The following is a 10,190-nucleotide window of genomic DNA, read 5'->3' on the forward strand; positions in this document are numbered from 1 at the left end:
CTCCTGGTAGCCATCCTGGACCTGGTCCCAGAGACAAGCTTCTAATTCCTGAGGTGGTCTTGGTAAAACATGGGTAGCTTGGAAAGGTTTCAGGTGGATGTAAAAGAGCTGGCAGTTATATTGGAGCCCTCAGAGGCAGCAGAGAAAGGTGTGCAAAGTGCCAGGAAGACTGTCCTATTTATTCCCAGAACAGATAATGGTAGCACAAACTTCCCCACATGGGCACACCAAGCTGTCTTAACACTGAATTGCAGGGAATGGATCTAGGCAGGGTGAGGGACAACTGCCATCATCCTGAGAGAGAGCAGTATAGTATTTAATTATGGTGTATATAGCTGTCTATTTGGAACTAGGCTAAATTCATCAAATAATTTCACATAGGTCACTGAACTACCATCAGCTGGTAACAGCTTTCTAGAACTACTGACCTGGGACAGATTTGAGCCAATGACAGAGGTGAAGGGCTTTGCATCCAATTAGTCATCCTCTACACCTCCTAGTCCTCCTTCCCCAAATTCAGGTTTTTTAAAATAATAATTAGAAAAGAGAACTAGAACTAGACTTAACTCAGAACATAAAACAGTTAATACTAAACCAAGATGCCATCCTTGCCTGCTTCTGTTCAGATTTGTTTTCACATGACAGACACCGTAAAATGTCTGACTTTTCCCTCTGCTGTGAAATCAGGGAAGAAGACCATTTCTAAATTTAGCCTAACCCTAACTTGTAAAGCCTTGATATACCCAAATCTCTCAAATCAATTTTGTTTTCTCATTGAAACAAAATTACAAGGATAAATCCCAGAGGCTAAAACTTTATATTCTATTAAACTAAATTCCAAACATTGATGAACCATGATATTAGATTCTAGTACCATATATTTAAATAGAGTTTTTACTTCTTAATTGGAATGTATTGGTATAATTTAATTGTGGCAATTCAATCAAAGAGATGTTTGCCACTACTGAAGTTAATAAGGCATAAAAAGTGTGAAGATAGGAAGCTATGGTCTACAAATACCTAGCACAGCTCATGGCCATAATTGTATTTGATTGCATAGGTATTCATTTAACTCAGCATTCATAGCTAGCTATAGGTACTGTCAATGTATACATCTAAGCAGGTAAGATCTTCTCTTTAAGGAATGACACAGTAGAAAAATGGTACTCCAATCTCATATTTTATTCTGTGCTGCAAATGCCATTAATGCAGCAGTCACCCTCTGCACTTTCCACTTCTGACTATTCTGGGCCAATTTAGGGTCCTTGTTAACCAGACATCATTGCATCGCTTACATAGTGTTGCAAGTGCTTGCTTGTTGTTTTTTTAAGTAAATCTTCTTTCTGGAAAACCAGGAGTTACAACAAGTTGCTGCATGTGCAATTGGAGGAAAATCAGTCAATTAGGAGTAAAGTCAGTCATCAACATCTCCCTTCTGGGGGAGCGTGAAGGTCCAAATTCTCTTCACAACAGCAAGAATCTAGTTTAACGCCCATTGAAGTAGCTGGAGTAATATCTGTCAGCATAACAGCTCAATCTGGTCTTCCTGTCTAGACTTTGAGACTAAATAAATATTAGTCCATGCACAATATGCAGGAAGAGCAAAAACTGCATCAGAAGATTCAGATGAGGTTTTATACAAAGGCTAGATGATAATGCAAATCACTGGAGACCTACGGTCAGGTCTAATCCCACCCCCATTCACTAATTTTAATTGCACTTATTTGTTCTGTCTGCATTTTGTTTTACAAGACTTTCCACTTCATGTAGTCAACTGGATTGGTTGACACACTGAGGACATATGTGGAAAGATAATTGTAAGAATACCACTTAGGTATCACTGGTACATAGGGATTATTTTATTGAATAAAGGACTGGATTACTGTTTGCTGTGTTAAACATCTGTGTACAGTTTTCTACAGCAAGAGTTTCCCCCCAGCCATTTTGGAGCACTTAGAGGTTCTGTACATTTAACCAAGATATGAAGAAGTCCATACTACATATCCAGGGACACTTAAGACACCAAATTCCAATATTGCACATTTGACATATATAAAATTTGTTTTGGTTAAAAATGTTCAATTAGCTGCATTGTTAATCTTGACTAGTTCAGCCAGAAGTTGGGTACTAAGTTTTATGCTAGAGTTGCTTCTTCCTCCCTACATCTTTGTTAGACACTTAATTGGGTTTCATTTTAACTAGTCAGAAAATAGCCACTCAAGCATGATGGAAGAGAAACATGCCTAGTCATGTCTGAAAAGCTAAGTGATAGACACAGACGAGAGATTCTAGTGTTTGAGTTTTCATGGAATAACTCAAGCCTCCCTCTCCCAATACCAAGAGTTTTCATCCATTGTGGAAGATGGGAAGTTTACACACAATGAACTCTGACTTTAACAGCAATGTACAATTCCACTGAGTACCCTTCAGAGGAAGACTTGTTCTAATTAATGGCAAGAATTCATTTAAACTCCTGGCATGATGCCTCTTGAAGGCCTATCTCACCCTTGTTTTTAGTTATATTACTACTGTAGAAATAGAGCTAAGATCTGCACAATTATTTCGCAACTCCAACAACTTCCAATTGTATCAGACTTCTGCCGAAGAGTGGCAGTAAAATTTACCTTTTGACAGAATATTGAAGCATATGATCATTTTCTGTATTTGGATGAACAGCTTGCCCATTTCATGCTCAGTGTTATGGGTTAGTAGTTTTAAGCTTTTGAGCCGATTAAGGCTCAAGTGAGTATCATTTTTCAGAGAGAGTTTTAGGAAAGCAATCCAGCAAGCTTGTTTTATTGATGCAGAGCAGAGGATCTTAAATTGCATATTAAAGAAATGGGTGGAGAGTGTTCAGTTTTTCCATTCTCTTTATTGCCAACAAATGTATATTTAAAATATCAAGGTCCAAAAAAATGTTGTGTAATAAATACTTGACTTTGGGCTGTAATAAATAAAAAATTATTAACAAGGAATGCACTTTGCCAGCCACAAGTGGCTAGTTCTTGAAAAATAAGGAAGAAGTTATGGCCATAGTTCACAGTTTTAAGCAGCCAAAACCTGCTCATTACAGCTATTCCACAACATGGAGCTCTCCCCCTCCCTCCCCTTCCAGATGCATATTCACAGTTTTAAGTCCTCCATTAGAACTGCTCCCTACAGAACTAGAAGTCACTCTGCTGAACTTCAGTCAAGCCTTTAAACATGTGCGAAGCAAGAAAGCTATATTCCAAAGAACTCCTTGTCACACTGTTTCATGAGTCCAACAAAGTAGGATTAGGTCTGTCTGGTCCCAGCCCAGCACACTACAAGAGTATAGTTTTCGTACCACCACTCATCCATCATCAACATACTAGTCGCTCCACTGCCTCCACTGTAGATTTCACAGTGAAAAGAGTCCTTTTGGTTTAAGAAGAGACAGTCTTTTAGTTACATCTTTGCAGCAACATGTTCAGTGCATATTCCATTCTGTGTTTTAGTTCCAATGAACATCCAGAAATCAGAAGTGTTGTCAGTCGAAATGTTGTTGATATCCTATCTTCATTGATGTAGGTAAGGAGATACTCCTCACTTTGGTTGCAGATGATTATTTTTGTGTGATCATGATAAAAGTTCACCTGCAAAAAAGATAAGACATTTTCACCGGTCAACCTTCAAATGCAGGATTCTAAAGGAAAGTCACAAGTTCATCTGCACAAGCGTATCAGGCACACATTCACTTAACACCATCCTAGAAGTATTTACCTGAAGTGTGCCATCATTGAAGAGCATCATTAATGCTTTGTCAGATTTTAGCCACTGTAAGAGGTAAAGCCTGGGTCTGCGAACATCAGTTACACTGGGCAGATCCCCTCCCTAGGGGGGGGGGGAAAAAAAAGAGCACAAAGCCACCATGTCAGCTTATGTTTACTGCAAGTTCATTGCCTTCAGTGGTCTTTCAGAATTTGAGTTGTACTTACATCCATAAGGTTCTCCTCCATGTAGTGAGAGAAATATTTCAGAACCGTTACTTGGCTGATGAACTGTTCAGGAGCATCTGTAGCTGGAAAGACAGAGCACTGGCCTAGCTCAGCATAGTAGTGGACTGTTCTGCCGGACAAGGGAAAAAATAAACCCAACAATTACAGGTATGTTCAAGCATAAAATTTAAGGCAGACTCAACTTAGTGAATTGTCAATTTCTAATCATTTGGAGGCATTTACTTTTTGTCTGGTAGAAGGCTCATGTGTGCTCCATTGTTGAAAAGAACACCCACAGTGTGGTCTGACAGCTGGTAACCAAAGCCATATTTGTTCGAGTAGTCAACCCATTTTGTAACCCACTGGAAAGATGCTGTCAGCTGTTCTTTGGGAATACTATCTGCTTCTGGCATGTTCTCAAGACAACCTCGCAGTACCCTTGCAACTGTATCAGCAACACTTCCCATCGTACTGTCTTCCAAACCTGAAAAAGAAGAGCAGAACTGTTGCCAAATCCTGAATTATCTGCATAATGTAACACACCCACCATCTACACCTTAGTCTAAATAAATCCAGCTTTGTCAGCCTCTTAAGATTAATTTTCAGAATGAAGAATTGCAACCGTTTAGTTTTAGGAATGGGAAGAAATGTGTTCTAAGGCTGAAATCCACTGTTTTCTTTGATGCTTGTTTTTACTGTTTTGCATGTTATGATTTAACAGGAAAACCCCATCTTGAACTCCATTAATGTTGTACTTACATTCACTGCTACTGCTGCAGCTTCCTAGAGTTCCTCTAACTATCATTCGAATGGAGTCTCCAATCTGTTTGGTCTCTGCTAGAGTTCCAGGTTTGGCTGCTGTAATGTTAGGAGGCTGGGTCTCCTACAAGAAGAAATTATACATTTAAGAATCAATAAGGCAAGGCAAGGTTCACACAGAGAGCTTTTGTATAGCTCTCATATTAAAGACTGATCCTGGCAATGCCAATTGACAACTAAATAATTTTAGGAGATCTAGTGTCTGCTTCTTAACAAGTATGAAGGAACATTATCAGGACAATAACATGTAGTTTATTTATGCTGTTCAGGTCTTGCATTTCACAATACCTGGACAATGTAGCAAAACTGGTTACTCTCTAGCTCATGAACTCACAAAATGCTGCAGCATTTGGGTTGCACACACTGCATGTGAACATTAAAATCCCAATAATTTCATTGGCCTTCTATGAAGAATTAGTTATTATAAAAATGTAAGTCCTTATATTTGGCGTATTGGGAGAAATGCCTGCCAGCATCCCTTTAAAATTTGTGCAGAATGGTGCCCAGATAAAGCAGATTCTAGAAGGATAGAGTAATAAATTCTGAAGACTTAGAGAGACTCTATACAAATACTAAAGGCTACTACATACCAGTGTGGCAGAAACATGCCTAAGTCCTCTTACAACAGTCACTACCATATAAGTGCTAATCATTTAAACGTGGTTAGGAAATATAAATCTCAATTATGAATTCCTGCCAAGTATCAGTTATAACTACCCCATCCCATTGTAGTTCATCAGTTTGACTATACCTCATCCGTTCTGTGTCTGTGGGGCTGTTGGGTTATCGATGTCTTTTTCAATTCATGTCTAAGTTTGTAGATTTCTTCGTCCTCTTTAGTTAATCTATCTATAATTTAAAAAAGCCAAATATTTAACATCATATCTAAGAATGTTTTTGCAATACCTAATAATATAAATACCCCACAACAACATTAGCTACAAACAAGGATGGAATGTGTAAACAACTCAATTCTCTCTTCTTGCAGTGCATTCTCTCCCACCTGCGGCATACTCCTGGCCATCATTACGTACAATGGCATTTCTACCTTGAGACTAAGAGTGTAGTTAACAGAAACAGTAGATTATGGCCCAATAAAAAGCTTGCTGGTATATATAAGAAACATTTTCCTATGTAAATTGGGAATGTAGACTATGGGCTACATCTGCCTAAACCTAGTAGCATGCAGATCAATATGAATATGACAAGGACAAGATAGTTCAGTGATGTAAATTAACAGTTTACAGTATTATACTTGGGTAAATGCAAATGCTGTTTTTACCACTAGTTAACACAGAGTGTAAGCAAGCTATATACACACACAAGTATAATTCTAATGTACTTACTATGTGTATCAAAGTATCTTGCTTTTTCCTTTTTACCACCAAACAGAGCAGCAGCTGCCTTTTTGAAGAAATTCTTAGCTGGACTTGACAAGTGGAAGTCAGGAACAGTATGACAACAGCTAGAAGAGAGTCGATCTGGTGTAAAGCCCTGTGGAAATGAAATGTAGAAGCCAATACTTAGAAGACTGTGATGTGCACTTAGAATAATGCAACATTCTGAACCAGAAAGCCACACAGTACAAACCTGTAAGAAAAAGTCATGTCGAATTATATCATCTAAACTGGGCCGGTCCTCGGGATTTTTTGACAACATGCTAGCTATTAAGTGCTTTGCAGGTGCCAAAAGAGATGATGGTAGAGTGTATCTTGCTTCCCTTATACATCTGTAGGTTTCTTTAAGGTTTGTAGTCTCAAAGGGGGGTCTTCCTAACAGCATTGTGTACCTGTTTAAGAGGAATAAAAGAGGCTCAGTACTTGAGTAAATGCAAAAACACTTCAAAAATATAGGGTTTTTTTTTTTTTTAAAGCCCCTTCAAATTAGCAGCCCATTTCTTAGCAAGAAGGTTGCTTTGATAATTCATGTGTTGTATTCATAGGTTAGGCAGACTTCAGGCATTGTGTTCACCCAGTCATTGCCTCTCCTTTGAACCCTAAGTATATTATCAAGATAGCTTTGAGTCTTTGAAGTGATACTTACATTACACAACCTAAGGCCCATATGTCAGATTCACATCCATGACCTTGTTTGTTGAGGACTTCTGGAGAAAGGTAATTTGGTGTGCCACAGATTGTTCTGCAAATCAAAGAGATCAGGACTCAGTATATTAAGCCAGAGAAGAAATGTAGGGGTGTTTCCATTGGGCAGTTTACCCCCCTCCCCCATTAGATTTAGGCAGAAATTTAGAAGCTCTCAAAAAACAGTGTGAATCATGTTTGCACTGTTACCAACATTCCTATTTACAGTCTTCAATATACAAGAAAAGCCCTACTAGGTACATCATTGCAACATTGAGTCACACATCCTGCCTCTGGCATTGGCCAGTATCTAAGTGTCCAGAGCAACAAGCCACCCACCACATACTGCAGTGCTTTTACAGGAGGGGGAAAGTTCTGACCCCTGCAGCAGTTAGTTGATCTTTGTATTCCTCTAATTTTTAGAGTCCAGTTTGGATTAATGCTGTTCCTTAAACATTCTTGAGGCTCCTACCTCCTTCTGTGTTCCAGCGGTTCCAACCTTGCTGCCAAACCAAAGTCGCCTACTTTTAGTTCCATGGCCTCATTAATGAAGAAATTACCTAGACCCAAAAAAATAAAAAATAAAAAGTGAATCCCTTCCTTGGAAGATAGGGATGCATTAGCCACTAGTGCTGAGTCACACTAACAAAAGCCAGTAGATAGCCAACCTTTTTTTTATGAATACTTAATGTCATTACTTAAGTGCTCCAGGTTTCCATTGTAGAAAAAGACTGAGGTGATTCTATCAATTGAGCTATCAGTCTGCTAAGTGCCCCATTGCTGGAAGCAGTGCTTTTTGCAATCAATGAGGGAAAAATGACTTACCTAGTTTAAGGTCTCTGTGCAAGATTTCCTGTTCATGAAGATATTTTAGCCCCGACACTATCTGCCTGAGGTAGTATCGCACTTCTGGTTCCGTCAATACCTTCCTTGCTTTCAAGATGTGAGCCATAGACTGCAAAAAAAACCCACACACAAAGAGGTGAATTAAAGTTCTCAAGTAGGTTCACTTTTAAATAAAAAGCAAGGAGAAATGACCCCTAAAGAAGCTATGAGAAACACCTTTCACATATTATATATTTACATTAGTTGCAGATCCCAGGTAAGTGAATACTGGATTTCTCCCAGTTGATGCTCACCCTTCTACTGCAGTACTCCAGAAGAATGTAAATATTCTCTTTGTCCTCAAAGTAGTGGTAAAACTGTACAACATGGCTGTGATTAAGCATTCTGTGCAGCTCTATCTCTTTATCAATCTAAAGAACAAGACACAAGAAAAGCTTATTAGCCTTGCAACCTTGGCTGAGGAGATTGCTAACGCCAGCAGACATTTCTAAAGAGGGAAGGGCCATGCAGCACACAAAGAGATTTTTTAAACAAGAGTCACTCATGCACACACCTTTTCCCTTTGATGAGGCTTAGCTACTCTGCTGTGAGGAATGATTTTTGCAGCATAGACTTTGTTCGTTGTCAAATCTGTCATCTCATAACATTTGGCAAATCCACCCTAGAGAGATATACCAAAAAAAAGGCAATTAAGGATGGTATGAAAGAGGTTCCTCATTTAATCAGTCATCTGCTGGATTTAATTACTCAAGAAGCTTGCAAGAGTAGGGGATCGGTGTAATTTCCTCTGCATTTGGCATTTCGGTAGCAGACAGACCCCCCCCCCCCACCTCATTGTGTGGGGGGAGGAGGGCGGCTCCCAAATCAAAGCCATTTTATAGCCATGACATGAGAAAAAACACAATTTTAGGGATAGAGGAAATGGGAGATCCAGGGATAAGTGGTGGGGCAGAGAGGGCCAGTTTAACATAGCATACTTCAAACGCTCCCGTTTACACAGACAAGGAGATCCGATCCAGTTTTAGACATTCACAGGGCATCACTTCCACCGCGCTGTATCAGAGCGAGTCCGCCAAGCCAGCCAGCCACCCAGGCGGGCCTGCGGCTGCCAAGGGGGGAATTCGCAGCATGCAGCAGGTGACCACGCGAACTGACATGCAGGGAAAGGGGTGGGGCAGGACACGCCTGCCCGGCTCGAGGAAGGACCATGCCGCGCTCGGCCCCGCTGCCGGTGCGGGAAGGGAGCAGAGATGCCTGGCTGGCTGCTCCCCGCGGCGAGCCATGCGAGTCGCTTTCCGGACCCCGGGGGCGGAGGCTGCAGGCGCCGGTCCTTTACCTTGCCGAGCACCTTGCCGCGGCAGTAGCGCTTGCCCGTGCCGGGGTCGGTGATAATCCGGGAGACCTCGGGGGCAGCCTGCGAGTGGTGATGCTGCGGCTGCTCCTCCAGCGGCTTCTTGCGCCGGGCTTCCCCGCCACAGGCTCTGCCCAGCCCCGGCTCGCCCCCCTTGGGGCCGCCGGCGCTGCTCCCCGGCTGGTGAGCGATAGTCCGCAGTAACTCCATGGCCAGCCCAACTCCCGCCCGGCCCCGCCGCTCGCCACTGCGCGGGGCGCCCGCCGCACTCGCCCCTTATATCGCAGGCGGCGGCGGCTCCGCCCCGAACCCCGCTGCCGTCACAAAGCGCCGCCTTCGAGCCCGCCCGCCCGCCGGCTGCTACTGTAGTGCGCACGAGCTGCGAAGATCGGAGCGGAGCTGCCTGCCCGGGAGCGCGAGTTAAATGCCGCGCGCGCCCGCCGCGTGCGAAGGGGTAAATCCGCGCGGGTGTCACCAGCGGCCCCTGATCGCCGCCCCCGCCCCCTGGAGCGGGAGCCTGCAGAGCCCCATCCCGCCCCTGCAGTGGGGGCTCCCTCCCTTACTCCAGCACATTTCCGTGGCGGTAAGGGGCGCGATTCCGCCTCGCTGTTCCCCACGCACAAGCTGTCCAGCTGAAAACCCACAGCCAAGCCGCTGACACGGGGCCTGGAGCCGGCGGGTGCAGGGCTTGGGAGGAGAAATCGGCCACGTCCCAGGGACACCCCTCATAGGCTGCCTCATTTTCAAATTGCCCATCCCCTGCAGGGAAACTAGGCAGCAGTGGCCCCACCAGTGTCCTTTGGCGGGGGGCGTGTCTCTCCCTGCCCCCAGGGGCGCAGGGAAAGAAGATGCACCCACCAGGATATATGTGCCCTTGGGCTCGCCTTGTTTTTCCTGTCTAATGTCTGCTGGTCTGAATAGATTGTGTGGGCAACACCCAGTGTGAGGGCACATGCCCTGACTGCACCCCCAAACTTAACCAGATGGAGCCATACCAGTCACAGACACACACAGGCTGAGGTCCTTAGTCTTCCCACTCTCCCCTGCCAACAAGTAATTGACATTCTCAGGGACAGGGACAAGAGCCTTGTCACTTCCCCACTCCGTCCCCACCTCATCCCACTCTTCCTCTTG

General features: G+C 43.2%; 1 protein-coding gene across 2 annotated transcripts; it reads right to left on the minus strand.

Annotated features, from left to right (window-relative positions):
• Positions 1-2,852: 2,852 nt before the first annotated feature.
• PLK2 (polo like kinase 2) lies at positions 2,853-9,364 on the minus strand. 2 transcript variants are annotated; one of them, XM_005306605.3, is made up of 14 exons: positions 9,042-9,364; positions 8,259-8,366; positions 7,999-8,115; positions 7,685-7,814; positions 7,332-7,419; positions 6,822-6,917; positions 6,369-6,567; positions 6,125-6,272; positions 5,530-5,627; positions 4,719-4,842; positions 4,203-4,443; positions 3,960-4,089; positions 3,745-3,855; positions 2,853-3,617 (listed from the first exon to the last, which is right to left on the minus strand). In XM_005306605.3, the coding sequence occupies exons 1-14, from the start codon at positions 9,264-9,266 to the stop codon at positions 3,426-3,428; spliced, it is 2,007 nt and encodes a 668-aa protein (XP_005306662.1). In that variant the 5' UTR covers positions 9,267-9,364; the 3' UTR covers positions 2,853-3,425. The 2 variants fall into 2 exon arrangements, with proteins under 2 accessions (XP_005306662.1, XP_042713478.1); XM_042857544.2 differs by having other exon boundaries at positions 8,683-9,285.
• Positions 9,365-10,190: the final 826 nt, after the last annotated feature.

This window comes from Chrysemys picta, chromosome 6, assembly GCF_011386835.1.
Source record: "Chrysemys picta bellii isolate R12L10 chromosome 6, ASM1138683v2, whole genome shotgun sequence".
In the NCBI taxonomy this organism is placed as follows: domain Eukaryota; kingdom Metazoa; phylum Chordata; order Testudines; family Emydidae; genus Chrysemys; species Chrysemys picta.